This window comes from Crocodylus porosus, unplaced genomic scaffold (genome assembly GCF_001723895.1).
Source record: "Crocodylus porosus isolate Cpor-Errol unplaced genomic scaffold, CroPor_comp1, whole genome shotgun sequence".
Classification (NCBI taxonomy): domain Eukaryota; kingdom Metazoa; phylum Chordata; order Crocodylia; family Crocodylidae; genus Crocodylus; species Crocodylus porosus.
In genome coordinates this window covers 78,113,723-78,133,845 of record NW_017728918.1, presented here as the reverse complement: position 1 = coordinate 78,133,845, position 20,123 = coordinate 78,113,723, and the positions used below count along the sequence as shown (strand labels likewise).

The following is a 20,123-nucleotide window of genomic DNA, read 5'->3' as shown; positions in this document are numbered from 1 at the left end:
TCTGAGGCGATGAACAAAGCTCTTGCGTCACAGACCCCATCTTTTATTAGTCCAACTAAATAGTAGCAAAAAAATTCTTTCTCTGCAGGCCTTGGGGTGCACGCACCCTTCACTCTTCTTTTCACCTGCTTGTTCCAGTAGGGTGAGGCGGCGGCTCTGGAAGGGGCGGGCTGGGCCCAGGCGGATGCCTCAGCCTCCACCGCAGTCCACTGGGAAGTCCGGAAGCCCCGCGCGCAGCTGGGGGGAGGGGCTGTTGGAGGCGGGTATCTCCGCCCAGCCCCCACCTCCACGACTTACGTCACCCGCGCGGCCCCATGTGCCCAGGACGTGAATGCGTCACTCCGTCCGGCCCCACCCACTGCGCTCTGCCTCTGCCTCTGCCTCCTCCTCCTCCTCCTCCCTTCGCTGGAGTGCGGTCACGCCACCCCCTCCAGGCGGGGGGAGGGGTCTCGCGCTCGACCCCTCCCTTCGCGCGGCGGCCGCTGGGGGCGTCTCGTGCGGCAGGTGGCGGCGCGCAGGGCTGGCTCGGCGGCTCGGCCCCGCCCTGCGGACTGGGTACGGGGCCTGCTTGGCGGGGCGGGGCGTGAGCACGAGCGCGAACCCTCCCCTCCCCTCCCCCTCCTGGGGGCCGTGGGTGCAGCCGGGCGGGGACCGTCAACGCTCGTAAAGTCACGGTCTGTGGGGGGGAGGGGTTTTAGGTGTGCCTGGGTTGAGGCAGCCCGGGGTTGGAGGCTTGAGATGGTTCCTTAGTCTCACTTCCTTTTCCCAAACTCAAATGTGCACAATTAAAGGTTGTTAGCAAGGAGGGAAGGGTCAGACTTTCATCAGAGGAGCCTCATTACTAAGGAGGATGTGAAATAATAGTGTGCATCAAGTACTAGACCTTAAGGAGCTGAGATTGGGTTGGGATTATGGCGTATTCAACCGGGAGCCAAGACTAAGGAACCAAATCAGCTTTGTGCTTGGGGTGGAGTCCTGACCTTGTTCCTTCCTCCTGGCATGAGGTGGTCCCCAGGCAGGCCGGGTGGTGGGCTCGCTGCTTTGGCAGTCAGCTGGAGAGCATTTGTGCTTTGGAGTGCTTGTGGAGCCCACCTGAAGAAAAGTCTGTTGAGCAGCAGTTTGAAAGCAAAAGGTGAAGAAATCCCATGTGCCAAATTGGCCACCCAGGTGTTGAGGAAAGGTGAATGGCTCCTGAGACCTGCTCCAACTTTTGTTTCAAGCTTGCTTGCCACATGTGGGCCCCAGACTCTCTTACAGAGTGTGCCCCCTTTGGGGTGATTTGGGGCATGCCTGCCCTGTGCTCTGCAGCATGTATTTGTGAGCTGTGAGCTAAGCACTATGGGGCAGCAGCCAGAAGTGGAGGTGAGGAGGGGATGAACGAGCTTTGGTTACAAGCCAGAAAGGGTTGAAGTGGTACATTTGAGACTCTCACTGGGCGGAGGAGGGAGGCATTTGTTTCCGAGCTCTCAGAGGGGTGTTCAGGAGTGAGGAGGTGCATTTCTAGGCCTGGTGGAATCAGGTGCATTTAAAAAAAAAAAATCAGTTACCCTGGTGAGGCTGGGGCAAGCTGCATCTTTTTAACATGAAAGGATTAGTAGTAGGCATCTGTCTCACCAGACAGCAGAATTGCACTGAGTGGGGCATTGGCTTGCTGAATGTTTTCCGAGTGTGTCTGTAGAGCCTACAGTTGACGTTTTAAAAAGTTAGGATCATCTCTTTAATGGGCTTTAAAATAATGAGGAATGGTTCCCTTGTGCCAGACTAGCCTTTGTGAAGGCCCATGACAAATGTGTCCTGGATGTGGAGCATTTAGTTTATTTAGGTTGTTAATTCTTGATACCAGCTCTTAGATTCAGCAATTTATGTTGTAGGTTATTTGTTAGTTTGGGTAATTAACAGCAATTGATGCTAATCTGTGGTAGAAATGTTCCTTTTGATGTAAAATGGAAGGATGTAGTATTTCCTCTAAGTAGCCCTGTGTACTGATAGCTAACAGATTTCCATTTTCTGCCTTTTATGTAAGGTGCACATCTTACGTTCCATTGATCTTTCTTTGCAGGTCATGCCATCTATTCCTTCTGTCATATATATATTCTTTGTAATTTATTGTTGTGGGTGTTTCTTTTCATAGTGAGAACAAACCTTCCACAGGACTCGCAAGGGTAATATTAACAGGGGTTGGATAAAGAGGAATTATTACCTTTCTGGCCTAAAAAATGGTCTTCTCGAGCCCTTTGTAGATTTTTTTTTTTTTTTGTATTTAGATGCATCATGTTACAAGCTATTTCCTAACCAGTATGTCTCAGGACCAGTTTTGCACTGGTGTGGGCTTGATCTAGGTCAGGGGTGTCAAACTTATCCAGACTGCGGGGTTTTTTGTACGCTGGACCTGGACCAGAGATGTGGTGGTTTCCAGGATTAACACAGCCATTGCTCACCTTTTGTCACTGATACTTATTCCCAGTAGGGCTTTGGGTACCCTAGATTTTGGCAGTGGACCCCAATTCTGAATTCCTGGCCTGTTTGGGAGACCCACAGGCTGTACTTTTAACATCCTTGATATTGGTAAATTTAGATCTCTTCAGCATCTAATATCTGTAACTTTTATGCTGTCATCCCAGATTCTTCACCTTAGTGTTCTCAAGCAATGCTTTTCTTTTGCTTGGTGACTGGGTTGGTCAGTTGCTCTTGAGCAACATTTCTAATGCTGTCCTTGAGCAACCTGTTTTTCCTTCATACAACAAAAATGATTGAGAGTCTGGGGAGAAAGCTTTTCAAGACTAAATAAATTACATAGATAAATCAGTTGTTAAAACAAGAAGTTGGTTGAAGACTGGAAGGTAGCTGTATGTAAATAAACTCCAAAAAGGGGGATTCAAATAACTCAAAACATAACTAGAAATAATACCTTTGCTTAACGTAAAGATTGGATGGTGACCTTTTTTGTGAAGAGGTGACTTTTTTTTTCTCTCTCTCAAATGTTTTAACCAGCACATGATGCAAATCTCCTCAAAATGTGTTGAGAAGATACAAATCTTTATCAACACCTGTTGTACCTAGGTTAATGAAACAATAAATTCCGGAAAGAAATATAGATTCCCTGTAAGAAGACTGGAACTAATTTTAAAAAAAACAAAACAAGGAAGTATTCAGCAATACAATAATAGGTCAAGTTACTGTTAACAAGATACCTAGAAAAGAGGATGCCATCCAGTATTTTGGATGATAAAGACCAGAATAGCAGTAAAATCAATAGACTGTAACACATTTTGCAACAATATAGCACCTCTCATTTGAGAATTTCAGAACATAGGGACTTGCCTCCCAGTTATCTGTCCTAATCCAGAATCCTGGACCCTCATTTCTTCTTCCTAGCCATGAAATAAGCCTCTGTTTTCACAGAAGCCCAGAGCTTCCTTACTCAGCAGAATCTTTTTCCTCAGGATCTGTTTCTTTAACTTAAAACACATTTCCCTTAATTTTTCAGAGTTGTCCTGGACAACTTAGTGGAAAGGGTTTTTTTTTTTTGTTTGCTTTTTGTTTGCTTTTTGTTTCCTTTTTTTTTTTTAAGGTTGTTGCCTTGTGTTTCTGTTACTCCTGATATTGTTGCTTTCAATCTTGCATTTGTAGTATTCATTCTTTTCTTACCTGTATTGTAGATCTTTAAATCCATCAAATTCTAGTATCTTCCTGGTCTGGTAACATGTGAGAGGATTGCAACACTTTTGCTAAGCAGGCAAAAATAGAGGGGGGAGTAGGAGGAAAAAGTAAGTGATACCAGCAAGTGTCATGTACAGAATTTTGAACAAGAGAAAGGGAAATTCAACATTAATGGGGAAAACTAGAAAAAGCCAGCTCAAGATGCCAAAAGGCAGGATGTTGTCAAAGTGATGGAAGGAAAAGATTTTTTTTTTCAGCAGTATTTTATACATGCTGGACCAAGGTAAGAGAAGATGGAGTATCACAGATGAAGAGAATGTGGTACTTGAAAAAAGAGATGGCACATGTATAAGTGAGATTTTTTGCAGAGCAAAAGGTGTAATAGATGAAAGTTTTTTATCTTAAACATTTTTTCCTTTTTTTAAGGAAACTTGTCTTGATGTAAACTTGTGTTCTGCAGTTCATAAGTGCCACTTCAACCCATTTAACTGTCCCTTCAGAGAAAAAATTGCAAAGTGAAATTTAGCAAAAATTTCATGATTCAGTCTGTGGAATAAACAGAGTAAAAGAACAGGGTAGGATAGAAGTGTTTGCTGCTTTGGACTGAGTGCTCCAAAATGTAATTTATCAAAAATGCTAAGGTTTAATTTGGCTTTCTGTTTTGTAATAACAGGGTTGACAGAAAAGACAGTGGTGTTGCCTTGCATGTCAGAAATGCATACGTTTGCTCCCTGGTTCAGGAAGAAGTTAGCAGATCAGAATATATTTGAGTGAAGATGAAAGGTGAAAGATACAGCACCAATATAATGGTGGGGACTTATTATGGACCATCACGTCAGGAAAAAGAGGTGGATTGGAGAAGTATTGGAAGCCCAACAAAATGCTCTTCTGATGCAATGGACAAACAAGGAGAATGGCAAGAAACTAACCAGTTGTATAAAGAGATTCTAGGATGCCTCAAATGTAAAAGGAAAGCATGCAGGCATAGAAGGCTGGACAGGTTATCAAGGAAGCATACCAGGAAACAGGAAGAACTTGTGGGGACAAAATCAGGAAGGCAAAGGTTAAAAAATGAACTTTACCTGGCGAGGCAAGTTAAGGGCAACAAAAGGAGAGTCTATATTTTCTATATTTAAATACATTGTCTGGAAAAGCAAAACCAAACAAGCTGTGGGTCCACTATTAAATAGCCAAGGTTGTGCAAAAAAGGCAGAGCTGCTCAACAATGTCTTGCTTTAGTCTTTGTGAAAAATTAGGTTGCAACCAGACAACCATCAACGGTTTGTTAAGGAAACGGAAAGCTGGGGGGTAAGATAACAAAACAGCTTTTTGATGGGTCTGGATGCTGACCCAAGTCAGCAGGGCCTGATGACCTTCAACCCAGGGTACTGAAAAAACTTGGATAGGAGATATCAGAGCCCATGGCAATGATATTTACAAAGTTGTAGGAAATGGACAGGGGGGGCACTATATTGGCCATTTTCCAGTTACTTTCACAGCAGGCAAAAAGGAGACTGGTTAGCCTGACCTCAATACCTGGGAACTTACTGGAGCATATTATAAGGCAGTTACTGGAGCAACATTCTGGAGAAGGAAAAACTGATCATGAGCAGCCAGCATGGATTTATTGCGAACAGATTGTGCCAAACAAACTTGGGTGGATGAAGGAAATCTTGACTATAGTCTGTCTCTTTTTCAGCAAGGCTTTTGCCAGAGTTCAATGTGACCTTCTCATAAGCAAATGTGAAAAACATGGATTAGACAAAATTATGAGGTGGATAGACAACTGACGCAGTAAGTCAATTTATAATTTCTCTCCACTTTCAGCTGTGTTGGAATGGCTGGAGGTTTTGAGTTGAGTCACACCGGTCTCTCCTGAGCCCAATGCTTTTCATAGAATCATAGAAGTAGGGTCGGAAGGGACCTTGTAGATCTTCAAGTCCAACCTCCTGCGTCCCCTGCGTTTATTAATCATTTGGATGGTAGAGAGCTGCTTAAGCAAATGTGTAGACAACACAAAATTGGGAAGTATTACAAACACAGGAGGACAGGAGCGCAACTGAGAAGGATCTCTACAGATTGGGAAGTTGGGTTGGAGCCAACAGGATGAAGTTTAGTGCTGACCAATACAAGGTGCTAAAAGAGGAGTGGTGTCTGGCTGAATAGCAGCACTACAGAGAAGGATATAGGAGTCTTCGTGGTTCACAGACTCTGAGGTCTGTAGTGTGATACAGTCGCACAAAAGACGTGTGGTTTTGAGCTTCCTCGGAAGTATTATATGCAAGACATGAGAAGCCTCTTTATTTAGCACTAGTTAGGCCTTATCTAAAGTACTGTATACAGTTTTTTTGGGTCCCTCATTTTTAGAAAGACATGGAGAAGTTAAGGGTCTAGAAACAGGTGAGAAAAATGATAAAAGGGCTTGGAAGACAAGTCCTATGAAGAGAGTTTAAAGGAAATAAGCATGTTCAGCATATGGAAAATAGGGGACATGACAGCAGTCTTTAAATACCAGAAGATGAGGAAGAACTTTTCTCTCTAGCGGTAGGAAGCAGGATGTAGGCCAATGGCTTGAAAGTGTAGCAAAGTGGGTTTAGATTGGATATCAAGAAAAACTCTTTCACTGTTAGACTAGTGAGGCAGTGGAGTAGGCTGTCTGGGGGAGTTTTGGAACCTCCATCACTGGAGGTGCTCAAGAATGGTGCACAATAAAGTGTATAAGACAAGGTGTTTGAAAAGAGGTTGGAATACTTATTCCTATCTTCTAATATGGATAGTTTCCATGCTTTTGGGCGTAGCTGGTTGGTGCAGGGGGCCGGGAAGGAATTTTTTTTCCTCTCCTGTTGATACAGTTGTCAGGGGTTTGGTTTGGTTTGGTTTTGTTTTGCCTTCCTCAGAGGTGTTGATGGTTGACTGCAGCAAAGCCGGGGATTTTGATGGGTGTGCCAAGGCTCCAGCTGGAATTAAAACCCAGAGGTTCTCTTTTCCCTCTGCTCACAGTCAGATCACTCACCACATTTGGCGTCAGGATGGAATTTTACCTGGATTGGTATGGACTGCGGGGCTGAGTACAGACATTCAAAAAGCCTGAGGTGGAATTGATTCAGTCTTTACAGGTTAGCTTAAACTGCCTAGATTGAACTGAGAAGCAGGTGAACAGACATTCACTTTTTATTTTGGAAATGCAGGCAAATATTTTCAGTTCAGGCTAGAAGCTTGGGGGCTCTAGAGCAAGCCTTCCCTTCTCTTCAGCAGTGGCCAGAAGGCTGGAGGGAAGCTGGGAGAGAAGTCTTTCTGGGTTTTCCCTCCCCTTGCTGGAGCTGAGGGGCAGGAGCGTGGCAGGCCCTGGCCCAGGCCAACGTGCTGAGGTGGAGGGGAGGGGTCCCCCACCAACATGGGACCCCTGCCAGGGTCTACCTGGCAGGGGTGTGGTAGTCCCTGCCAGGTTTTTCTCTGCTTACTGCTTGAGGGGACGGGGTGTGGCCAGATGTTGGTCCTGGGCTTGGATGCTGAGGCATAGGGTAGGGAGGGGGGGTTTAAAGCCCCCTCCTTCCCCTCTACCCCATTCTGCCAGCCTGGGCCCAGGGTTTGACCACTTCTCTCCGCTCAAGTGGCAAGTGGGGGAAAACCAGCTTTGGCCATCTTGAAAGTAGTTTGCGTGCACTGAAATTCTGTTCTGTTATAGGTTTAAACCGGTTTCTGATCACTTAACCGGTTTATGTGCAACTTCTGTCCCTAGCCTGGGGGTTTTGCCTTCCTCTGTAATATGAGGGCATGAGCATCTTCTTTGGATCTCTTGAGTATATTTTAACAACCTTTGCAGTAGTAGGACGTTAGTCACCATTGTCCCTCTGCTTTACTAGCTACAGTTTGTGTTGTGACTTCTGGTTGTGTGGCAGGGTTGCCTATGTAGTTTTAGTAAAGGGTAGACAAGGATTTGCTTAGGTTGGTTTGGATAGGCATGATCCTGCCTCAGAGTGGGGTTAGACTAGCTGACTTCCAGTGCTACTTACTCCACAGATTTGAAGGAAAACCTGCTTTGACCTAGAAGGCTTTCTTCTTTAATTTTTTTTTTTCTGGAGACCGTGGAGTTTGGGGGAGGGGAGGACACCTAATTACTCTCATAAGCTTTGTACCTATACCTTTTTCTCAATTCTTAAACTGTACATTTTGCTCCTTTTGATTTTCCTGTCTCTGCATTTTATGCATTCAGCACAGTCTTGCATGCTGCCCCTGAAATGCTTTACCCGTGGCAATTCCTGAATAAATCACTGCATGTTCTCTAGTCCTCTTCTTTTACGTATGTTTAGTGTAACCCCTTCCCTAGCTTCTTATCAATCTTTCACACCACTGAATGTTTCATTAGCATTCACATTCGTATTTTTCTGTCCATTAAGTAAAATCAAAAAGTTTGCCTCAGCTGTCTCCTGCTCATAGGAAACAAAACTGGAAAGGAGGGTGGGACTCCCAGGCCATCAGGTCAGTCCTCTGCATCCGCATTAAACTGTCCAAAGGGTTCACAAGATAGACTGCCCCATCTCCTTTCACCCCAAAGCACACTATTAAAACAAACCAATCTGCAGCATACTGGACCAGGGAGACCTGTGGCATGGAATGTGTCAGTATTAATACATGTTCAAATTATCTTGGAAAAAGACTACAGGGAGAGGCAAAAGAGCCTGGAGTCTTTTGCCTGTCCGACCTGAGGAGAAAATACATTCCTGGCTCCAAGATAGCCGTCAGTTTGACCCTGAGTATGTGAGAAAGGTCTTTGAGCTAAGTACATGTGAGGTTTCTAAATCCCTTTGGACCAGTGCATTTGAGCTGAAGACCCTGACTAGCGGTGGTGGTATGTCTAGTGTTCCTGTCCAAGACAAGGAGAGAGGGAGGGAAAACAAATCATTCATGGGTGGGAAAGGGGGGAAATATTCTTTATGACCATAGCTGAAGCCCTGAAACATGGGATTACCAAGTACTGCCAAATACCGCCCCCCCCCCCCAAAAAAGTTTCCTTCAGTCTCACTGTGGTGCTGCCAAGTATATGAATGGCTCTATTGCATGCCGAGTATTGCTTCAAGCACACCCCTGTTTTGTCACACTGTCCGTTGCATTAACTTATCAATCCTGAAGCAATTCAGGCTTCTTTTTCTCATTACTTTATTTCTTTTAATACTTAATTTTGCTTCCTTTACAATGATTTTTTCTCCCTTTTGTCTTACTTGTGATTAATTACTAAATGTCTTATATTGTTTAGCCCCTTGGGAATTCATTTTCATTCTTTAATACTATACTACGTTTTGATGAAGGGTGTCTACTTGCTGTTACCCCTATGTTTTGGGGATTTTTTTGGGTAGGAGGGTGCTTCTGGGTATTTGCTTTCTAATTGTCTAGTACCAGTTCATAATTACTCTGTTCTTGCGTCATAGGGATGATCACAATTTAGATCTGTGTTTCCTTTGATTTAGAGACTGGGCAAAACATAAATCCAAAGGTGAAGATTGGCATATTTTGTCCACGACACTTTCCATGAGGAGTAGTTTCTCTGATTAGCACTCTGATCACTTGTTGTCGTCTTATTTTTTGAGAATGATAGCATCCTTGAATGATTGTCCAGCAGCCTCCTTTCAGGTTGTTGATAGTTCACGTGAATAAATATGTCAGCAGCAATCTTCTCTGTTTCAGTAGAGAAATGTGATGTTGGACATACATAACAAGCTGGAAACTTCTTCAGATTAAACTGAAAGTATTCTATGTTTTAAAAAAAAAAAAAAAAAAAAGAACCCCTGCCCTCCAAAAACTACTCATGAGATCTGCTGTTATTATGTATTTTGAGTCAGTTGTTTGATTTGCTGCTATACTCCTTTTTACACCTGTTAGCTTTTCAGAACCAATGCAGAAATGGGCCGGATCTTTCAGGTGTTAGATGGCAGAACTCTAAATGGGCTTAAAATCCTTGTATCTTGTAAGGTGGTCTTAAAAAGACCAGGGAGAGGCAAAAGAGCCCCCCTCTATTCCAGTATTGCTGTTGCTGAATTTGGCAGTGGGCAAGCGGGGTGGGATAGGGCAAGCAAGTAGCGGTGTTTACTTTTTTTCTCCACCATGAGTTCTAGAGCTGCATTAACGAACCGGTGAGTTTAAAGTTCATTGTGTGTACACCCACTTGGATCCACCCTTTGCCACAGCTGCAGGACACTACATGTCATCACCATAGTCTGAATTCTTCCTTAATCCAATCCCTGAAAAATATAAACCCATCTGATTGTGCAGGTCTCTGTTTTGAGTCTTAAGATTTGTGCAGCTGTATACATATTTTGTTAAAGAGTGGTCAAACGTTTTAAGGAGAAATTTTAGTGAGAACCCAGATTCAAATGCCACTTACTCAAAATGGAAAAAGTATTCAGAGGAACAAAATAAAAAGTACATAGATGATTTAATGCTTAGAAAAACTAACTGGAATTAGCCACTTTGTTCTGAAGGAAAAACAGGAATTTATTTTATGCCCATTTTTTAGAATGCACCTTAGCTATGGAGTCACCACCAGGTGGTTACACTAAATATCCTTGTGTTCCTATATAACACTGCTTTTACAAATATAAATATAAATTACTTATCCCATTTTTGTTAGAAGAGTAATATTTGTACAGTGTGCCCTATTTTGGTAAAGTTCTTGTATGTATATGTTTATGTTTTCAGGAAATGCTTAATTACAAGTACAGCTAAGTTTTTGTAACTATTTTGCCTATCCTGTCACTGTCTACAAAAAGTATGGTTTGAATTATCTATATATTGCAGATTTTTTGGCTCATGACTGTGGCAGTTTGTGGAAAATCTAAACTGTTGTTCCATAATAACACAGAAGAAGATGGCTCCCTCAGCATGTGGTGTAAAATCGCTACTATACAGAAAGTAAAGACAAGGACAGGTAAAATAATTTATGCAGCACAATTACAAAACTTTTGGAATAAGTAGTACAACTGTGCATGCATGTGCATAAGTGCATGTTAAATGGCCTGTCGATCAGCTTCACTTGCACTACATATTTAAGTATACCAGGAATCAATTGTATAAATACACTTCCCTGTTAAACTACAAAAATTTACAAAATGTACAGAATTTCAAAATAGAGCGATTTCAAGGACTTTAACAAAACATTTTGTTGTTTTTGATAAACTATAATTACCAGTTAATATGTTTAAGTATCCCTTAAAATATATCAGATATGGAAATTGAGATGATAAAAACCTGAAAGTCCATCAATAAGTTATTTTGAGAAAAAATAATTTATTTTTAATAGTTGCTGATGTGTATCATAAGTAAATGCAGAAACTTGTTTCCTTGATTTATACTATGTTTTGGTTTTGTAAATTATACAATACATTTTCACTTGTCAAGTTAAGTGAATGAGATTTCTGGGCTCTTTTTCTTTTAATTCTTACAGTCTTGTTTACTTTTGTACTCTGGCTGTCAGTGTTTGTGTGTTTCCATCTTTAGACAATAAACTATTCTTTAAATTAAGCCAGACTGAAGTCGGTACATGTCATTTGCATTGTAAACAACTGGCACCTCAAAGGGAGATGGTCTAGAATAGTGGGGGCAAACTACTTTGGTAGGCATGTCGCAAATTAAGCCCTATGCCCTCTCCGAGTGCCGCTGTGATGCATTCTCCTGCCTGATCTTTTCTTTTTCACCCTGCTTGCCCTGTGTTTCCCCCGATCTGTGTGTCATGCAGGCTGCCCATGCTGCTTATGGCGCATGTACTTCAAGTTGGCCACCCCTGATTTAGGAGATACCTTCTCGTGGTAGGTTTTGGAGAGGAGAGATGACTTCAACTTACCTGTCACCATGGTATCAAATTAGTGAGTTCTCTTGTGACTGTAAGGCTAGGTACAGACAGTCAAAAAGCCCCAGGCTGAATTGATTCCATCTTTGCAGGTTAGTCTAAACCGCATAGATTAAATTGAAACGGAAGCGAACATACATTTTCCTTTGATTCAGGAAATGCAGCCATGTGCCTACAGTGGCTCAGGCCAGAAGCCAGGGAGCACTAGAGCATGGCTCTCTGGCTGTGTGTTCACTTCCTCTTCCTGCTGCCCCCAAGGTCTCTGGGATTTGCAGTCCAGAATTACAGCAGCAGGATCTGCAGCGTTGCTTATCACTTCCTCTTCTTGCCTCCAGGTGCCTCTGGGATTTATAGTCCCCAGTTCCAGCCAGCAGTGGGTAAGGGTTGTTTAACCCCTGTCCCTGGCACCAGACCCCAGCTGGGGTTTGCCTTGGGGGGGGGGCAGAGAGGGCAGGCAGCCTCCACCCCACTTGCAGTCTAGGTTACATCCCCAGCTGGGCTTGCTCCTCCCCTCACCCCCTTGTCAGCCAGCCCTCACTATTCCAGCTAGGAAGCATAGGGGCAGGGTGGGGACAGCCTTGCTCTCTGGAGCAGACAGCCCAGCCCAGCCCAGGGCTGCAAAGCATGCTGGGATGCTAGGGGACTGTGATTTAACTTGAACTAGGAAAGGGTCTGGGACAGATGTGTCATAAACTAGTTTGACCCAAATCAGTTAAGTCTGATAGTATATTCAACTAGGTTTATCTTACATCAGTTTCAGCCATTTGGAAACTGGTTTATGTGCACTGAGCTTCTGTTATCTTACACGTTTAAATCAGTTTCTAATTAAACTAGTTTGTGTGTAATTTCTGTCCCTAGCCTGAAGGAAACCTACTGCTCCCTAGCTTCCAGGGCAGTTATATAGTTTATAAACTGGATATTTCTGTAACTTGTTAATGTATGACCCATTACACATAGAATATACAAATCAATTGTAGGTGTGTAATAGCAACTATTGATGAAAATGAAAAGCATAATTGGTGAAAACTAATATTTGTTTTTGATATTTTTAATTATTCCAAGTAGTAGTACAGGTCACAGAGTTTTCAGCAGGACTTTAAACTAGGCTATGAGGCTTAAAATGTGCTTTTCACTTTTGATTAAAGCATGTTTTAAATGGAAGTAAATGATAAAACTTCATCTTTGTGTACCTTCTTGTCTTTATAGCAGCATTTTAGACCAAAAGCACATGACAGTTGAAGTTGGAAAAAGTGCTGATTTTTTTTTTTTTAAGTCTGTTTTGGAGTCGGGGCAAAAAAATGACACAGGCTTTTTCTAAATACCTTTGTACTTGGCTGACTGGCTCTTCTCAAAGACTTCAGACTGTTTGTGTTTCAGATGCTCTGTGAGAGAGATCTTCACCTATCACAGACAGTAGTATCATAAAATCTCTATCTGAAAGATGGTGCAAATGGGTTGGGAAGAACTGAATGTTTGTAACCTAAGTTTGTTTAAAAAAATGTTCCTTTTAAATTTGTTGAACACCTTTAAAAATAAATATAAGTTGTAAAAATGTTAGTGATAAAAGAAATGGAACTTTTGAAATTAGAGCAGTCCAACAACTGATTTGATTTTTTTTTTTAAAGTCATCACAAGAGGGATATTCAGATAAATAGTAAGTCCTAAAATTTGAATCTAGGTTGTGACACATGAATGTCCAGAGTGTTTTGATGCATAACATGAGTGCATAGATATACAAAGATATTTTAAAAAAAAAAGCTTAATTTTTGTGAAATATAAAATAGGCACATGCATTTTCTTGTGCCAACCCATAGAACTGATGCTTTATTTTCTATCGTGTTTAGTAACTTTTAAAATAATATATGGGCACTGTTTTTCACTGTACCTCCCAGTTCTCAAACTAAGATTTTTCTGAAGAGTGCTAAATGCAGTTGGGGTGGTGATCTCCATACAACTGGGGAAAGTCTTCCACTCAGAGATAACTGAATCTTATGGCAGCCTCTTCTTTTTACTTGTGATATACTAGAAATAATCTTAGGTGGGATGGGGTTTGGGAGAGTTAAATGACTGTCAAAAGCAATGTACAAAATAATGTAGTTAAAATCAAACGTTGCTATCTATCTCCATCTGAGTTTGAACAATTCCAAAACTAAGTTCTTGTCTTTTATAAGAGTTTACCTGTGGAAGGTATCTTGTAGGGCTGCGCGATGCTTTGGTCACTGGTTCGATTCAGCAGAGATTCGGCCTGAGTTGGTGGCCGAATCTCCAAATCTGAATCAAATCAGGAGACTCAATCTCTCTCTGAATCGCATCTGAATTGGGTCCTGATATAGACACAACTTTAAATGTTTTTTTTTTTTTAGGTACCAGGTGGCTTGTGAATGCTGGAATAGTGGGGCAAATGGAGTGTCCCACAGGAATGCAGGGGCTCCCCAGCACACTCGGCAGCAGACCCGGAAGTGGACCAGAAGCACTTCCGGGACTGCTGGGGGGCTCCCCCACATTTCCCTGGCTCGGTGACTGGGCCCACTTGGGGTGTCCCTGTGGTTGATGGCCGAGCCGGCAGGGGGCCCCACTGTGCGCTCGGTGGCGGGCCTGGAAGTGGACTGGAAGACTTCTGGTCCACTTCCAGGTTCGCTGCTGAGCAGGGGGTGGTTAGTGTTAGGGTACTCCATCCACCCCACCATTGCAGCATTCACAAGTCACGCCTGGTACCTCGAGGTATGTAGAAAAAAGGCCTAAAGCTGTGTCTGTGGCCAAATCACTGATTCTCTGAATAAGCATTGAATCTTCAGATTCTGATTTGGCCGAATTCGAATCTTTGAATCCGAATTGAATACGGCTCATTTCGCATAGACCTAGCATCTTGCAGAGTTCTCCCCTTTTGCCCTTTGACTCGTGGTGCCGCACCACAGAAGAACCTTTCGGTAGAACGAAGGCTGCAGTCTGGATGTTCTAGTTTAGCACCTGTTTCCTATCTAAAATCTGGATCAGGAGGCATCAGCAGAAAAGACTCTGAAGAAAGTGTGGTTTCACAGTTAAATTCTAAAGCTGCCCCAACCTGTACAGGGAGAAGATGAAATCCTTTCTCCTTTCTTTCCATGAGTTTTCCAAAGTCTGGAAGCATGGAGCATTTTGGGAAATGTGGCTTCATTTGGTTTGGTTTCCCTGTAGAGCACAGGGCGTAGTCAAGACAACTCCTTACATATTCCCTCCTGTATTAGGTGTCAGATGTAGTTACTTTGTTGCTGTCCCAAGCAGATATAAAACTGAGTAAAGTACAAAACCCAAACAAAAAATAATTATTGGAGGAAAAGAAAAGAGAAGGAGCAAACAATTAATCAGCATATTTTTTCATTGCCAAACGTAGGAGGAGCAGAGGCTGCAGCCTGTCCTTATCTCCAAAAACCTGCATATGCGGTTGTTAATGGTGTTCAGACAAAAAAGAGAGCTCAGTGGATGCTATGTGTTTGGGGGTGGGGGAAGGTTATTTTTTTGTTTAGGGGTAGGAAGAGGAGTTACTGTGGAACCATAGAGAGGATTCATATAGAGCAATATAGATGTCCTTCCAGTTTGTTTCCATTCAGGGAATAATTATAATTTAAGCTTGGGTTTTTGAACTAAAAAGCATTGCCCTTTGACCTGTTTAAAATGGTAAATGTGCAGTTGGTCTCCTGGACCAGGGGAGGCATTGAGTTGATTACCGGCTGTTGTTTGTCCTGAAGTTTATGTGCAGCCAGTGTCTGGCTCAGTGATTAATACAGCACATGTCCTGTGATAAAGTAATCAGAAGTCCCAGTGCTGTAGAAGCCCTTAGTCTATTTTAGGAGATGCTGAGTCATACGTGTTCATCTAGCAGGTTATACAGATTGCTCCCTGTTACCAATGAGGAACAGCTAAACTAGATTTTAATAGGGAAATATAGTTCTACTTTCATAAGGACACAGAAATAATGTTGAACTTCTTTGCTCCTTGATAAGCTGTAAAGCAGTATAAATGAATAACTATATTGACAGGGGACTTTGTCCACACAATAGTATACAGTGTATTGCTATAGTATAGTGTATCTACTAACTAAACAGAGGGTATGTAAGATGATCTTTTATTAGTCAAAAATACAGTAAGGACTGCTCTGTTTCCTTAAAAAACCCACACTCAAGCTGAAATGTATCTCTTTAAGCAAATTTATTTATCACTGTTGATAGAACACTTTAGATTAGTACTTTCAAAGAATTAAACCCCCCCCCCCAGCCTTTTGTGCAGATTGTTGTAATTGTTTACTATTTGCATGTTGTTCATTCTGGGCATTGTAAGGACTACATTTTTTACAAATGCCTATTGCCAGCATTTAGTCAATTTATATATGGCTCAGTATATTAAATCCACACTTTGCTTCAGCAAAATAATTTGGTTACGTAAAGACAAGTCACTTAAATATTTTTTGAAAACATGGAAACATCATTCTTCCCTCCACCTCCTATCCAGCTCTTTTGACTTTTCTAGGGCGTTAATTTTAGATCCTCAATTACTTTTGATCTTAAAGGAATCCAGGAGGAGGCTGCAGCATATGCAGAGCAAAGTACTCTGCAGTATAGTTGCTAAAGTTTATTTTATTTATACTTTGATGGATTAACTTATTGGTAAGGAAACATAGCTCTTCTTGGGATTCTGTTCAACAGAAGTTTGTTTTCATGTCTGCCCTTTCTGCATTTAGCAAACTTTACATCAAACCCAGTCGACATATGCATCAAAATGTCCTCTCTTTATCAGGTATAACAGGCTGTCAAGATGAACTGCTTCTGATGCCAGAACTGTGAAGACCTACCTTGTCTTGTGGCTGTATGGATATGACCAGCTAATAACTATAATATAGAATCCACTGAATTTGCTTTTGGAGTCTACTGACTTCTGTATCAGGGGTGAGTTCTTCTATGGGCAACCTGAAAGAGGAGTGTGAAGGGCTTTAATAAAACATAATTTTTGTCTAATGGAAACCAGTTATTTGATCCAAAACTAAACTTTAATTGTCAGAAAGCTGCCTTTAATTCAAAGGCCGTACAAAACCCACCAGGAAGATCACAAGCACAACTCAAAGGGGAGCAAAAGATTTGATGACATGAGCGGTTTACTTCTGAAGATTTACAAGAATTATTTCTGGACTAATGGCATGTGCTTCACTATGGTCTTTAAATAAGCTAGTTTGGGTACCAGGAGCAGTCTAGTTCCTGGAGGATAAATTAGTTCATACTGAGACCTGTTCAGCTGTGACTACAGTGCTTCTGGTACCCAAGGCAGCTCGTTTAATGCTAGCTCAGTTATCTTATATGAGTCTGCAGTGTAGATATACTCTCAGACTCAGATGCTTGCCACTGCAGGAGCATAAGAATTGCAGAGGTTTTTCACTGAGGCCATGAGATTTTATGCTCAGAATACTGGCTCAGTATTTTCAGTATTGCATGCAACTACTCCTTTTTATTTTTTTGTTTACTTCAGGATGAGGTGACCAGTGTTTCTTTCATAAGATACTATCTTTCTGATGAAAAAAATGAGATGCTCCATTAGATATATTTTGATTTTAAATAATCCCTTTTCATTAAGTAAGTTTTATACTTAATACCAGATCTTCAATATCAGTGTTTTATTTAGGACAAATTAAAATGAGAAAAATGCATGTATTTTCTTTTGAAATGTTCTGTGCTGACCATGTTTCACTATTCTGTTTTATTCAGCTATTTTTTAAACATCCTACAAAGGGTTAATGGACCTTGTAAAGGACTCCTAACCATTTGCAGCTTCATAACTCATATCTAGATGTCACCGGTGTTTCCCATGTTAACAGTTCTCAGCATGTTTTACTATATCTGCCTTCGGCGCCGAGCCAGAACTGCTACAAGGGGAGAAATGATGAACAGCCGGAGAGCTATTGAATCAAACAACCGAGCCTTACCTACCAATGTTGAAATAGTCCAGTATGCCAAAGAAGTCTTGGATTTCAGTTCCCATTATGGTAGTGAAAACAGCATGTCATACACCATGTGGAATTTGGCAGGTATTCAGAATGTGTACCCTAGTTCTGGTGACTTTACTCAGACTGCGGTGTTTCGAACTTATGGAACGTGGTGGGATCAATGTCCTAGTGCCCGATTGCCGTTCAAGAGGACTCCACCTGACTTCTACAGCCAGGACTACGTAGAGCTTGCTTTTGAGGATCCAGTATATCCCACAGCTGTGCATATTCTGGAAACGTATCATCCTGGATCTGTAGTTAGAGTTTTGGCTTGTTCTGCAAATCCCTATTCCCAAAATCCACCAGCTGAAGTAAGGTAAACTTTTACTCGTTGTCTTTATTAAATACATTTAGAAAATGTCTTCAAGGATTTTATATCAGATCCACAAATGGTTTCTTTGTTTTAGTGCAAAGTTTAACACATGCACATGTGCTCTAGTTTTCTACTCTGTCTTAATACTAAAATTGCGGAGATAGATCTAGTAAGTGAGGCCATTTTAGTATCAAAGATTATACAGCGTTCTTTTGCATAATAATGGTTCTTGTGAAAAGCCACACCTACAGATAATATAGATCATCAAAACTCTTGATAGTTACTGGACATGTACAATAAGTATTAATTAAATGGTGTTTCTTTTGAATGTGTACTTTCCCCAAGTAAGAAGGGTAATGTGTTTATATAATGTTTCATTTTAAGAGACCAGAGGTTTTTATTTATTTCACTGTAATACAGAAATATACCTAGCATGCCTAATGTCTTATGTCTTAGAATGTTAATAGGAAGGCCTTAAAATTATATAGACCTACATTTGTTTTAAAACAAAATAAAAATTGATTTGTTGTTGTTGTTATAATTAAAACGGATAATTATTTATTTAGATGTGTATCCCACCATATCCAAAAAGGCTCCATGTTGTTTACTGTGTTCTATCTTGGAGTATAGAATAATATATTCTTGAAATTAGTTGATAATGGCAATGCAGGAGTAAGCATGTTCAACTATGGCATATTAACATTAGCCTTTTTTGGGTAAACTTTTCATATTTGTCATGTAGAATTCTTTCATAGACTTGTTTCTACTTTCTTATATTTTATTTCTTAGACTAAGGAATGATTTTGTGACCATGCTGAATTCTCTGAGTGACATTCTGTACTTGGTCAATGAAGGAAAAAAATCAGTCCTATTTTGTATTTCATAGCCCTTATGCCTTTTTCTTTTTCTTTTTCGTTTTTAAAGATGCATATCATCAGTACCTGTCTATTCTAATAAGGCTGCGTTTAAGGAGACCTCTATAACTAATACTTCTTAACAATTTATGTTAAATAAAGTCTAAGGCCATGTCCAGACATGCAGGGTTGTAAAGTTTGTGGTGCCACAGGTTTCGTTGGTGTAAACACTGCAGGTTTCACGTGTGTGTGATGGATCCATGAATTCCTTTAGGCGATTTTGATTGTGGAGTGGGTGGTTAGTAGGACTTGGTATGGTCCTTCTCACATTGGCTCTAGGCAACTTTTCCGTCGCGGAACACGGACCTATACATAGTCACCGGGACTGGAGGGGTGTATCTCGCAATCAAAGGGTACAGGTTGCTGAGCGGCAGCACGGCGCTGTAAAGAAGTAAGCTGCTTCTGCAAAGAAATCACATAATGAGTTAAATTCTCATCCTCCGCTAGCAATCCTGTATTTGGAGGAAGGCAACCACGGGTAATGGGGGGTGGATGACCAAACAAAAGCTCATAGGGAGATATCTTAACATCAGCTTTAAGTGCGTTTCGCATAGCAAACAGTGCAAAGGGCAATGCCTCAGGCCACTTAAGCTGAGTTTCTGAACACACTTTGCCTAGAAGGGTTTTTAGAGTCCAATTTGCCCTTTCCACCCCTCCAGATGACTAAGGGTGATAAGGGGTGTGAAGCTGCTTAGTGATTCTTAACCATGTGTAAATTGTTTGTAAGACCTGGGAGATGAAGTTGATCTTCTTGATTTGAGTCAATGACTTGAGGTATGTTAAACTGCGGAATAATGTCCGTTAGAAGTGCATGAGTGACTTGCTGATGAGAGGCATGGGTGGCAGGAAACGCCTCCACCCAATGGGTGAGCTGATTTCGCACTACTAAGGCATATCTGTATCTTCGGCACTGGGGAAGTTTGATGAAGTCTATTTGCAGTCTCTCAAATGGTTGATATGCCTAAGGTCGGCCTCTGGGTGGGGCTTTTCTCTCTGGGCCAGAGTTGAACGCTGGGCAAGTAGAGCAGACGCTGGTCACTTGTTTAGCCACTGCATGTATTCTAGGGGCAAACCAAACTCGGAGAACGGTTTCAGCTATGGCAGTTGCCTCATAATGACCTTGCCCACAGCAGGAGGTGAGCGGGCTCGTGGTGGGAAGGGGTTAATTCCTTGCTTGCTGGGAGGAGGCTGCTGTCTGGTGCCAGGCCGGGTCAAGCCCCTGCCCAGGCAACTACTTGGCCCAGCCCCCCAGGGAGAGAGGAGTGAAGGAGGGGGTACTTACCAGTTCCCCTCCTGTAGGGCAGGGCCCCCCAAATCCCGGGCAGGGCCCCCCTGGCCTGAGAAGCCAGCGTTCCCCGACGGCAGGCCCACTGCGCATGCGCGTAGTTT

At 42.0% G+C, this 20,123-nt stretch overlaps 1 protein-coding gene across 3 annotated transcripts in view; it reads left to right on the top strand.

The window, feature by feature from the left end:
* Positions 1-450: 450 nt before the first annotated feature.
* FBXL4 (F-box and leucine rich repeat protein 4) overlaps positions 451-20,123 on the top strand; it is a 127,771-nt gene continuing 108,098 nt past the window's right edge. Inside the window, exons 1-3 of one of the 3 annotated variants that reach the window (XM_019537786.1) lie at positions 451-555; positions 16,271-16,419; positions 17,230-17,823. In XM_019537786.1, the coding sequence (XP_019393331.1) occupies positions 17,312-17,823 (512 nt within the window). In that variant the 5' untranslated portion in view covers positions 451-555; positions 16,271-16,419; positions 17,230-17,311. Of the gene's footprint in view, positions 556-692; positions 1,181-8,655; positions 10,583-16,270; positions 16,420-17,229; positions 17,824-20,123 lie in introns of those variants that run through there. The other 2 variants (XM_019537787.1, XM_019537788.1) reach the window with 2 other exon arrangements.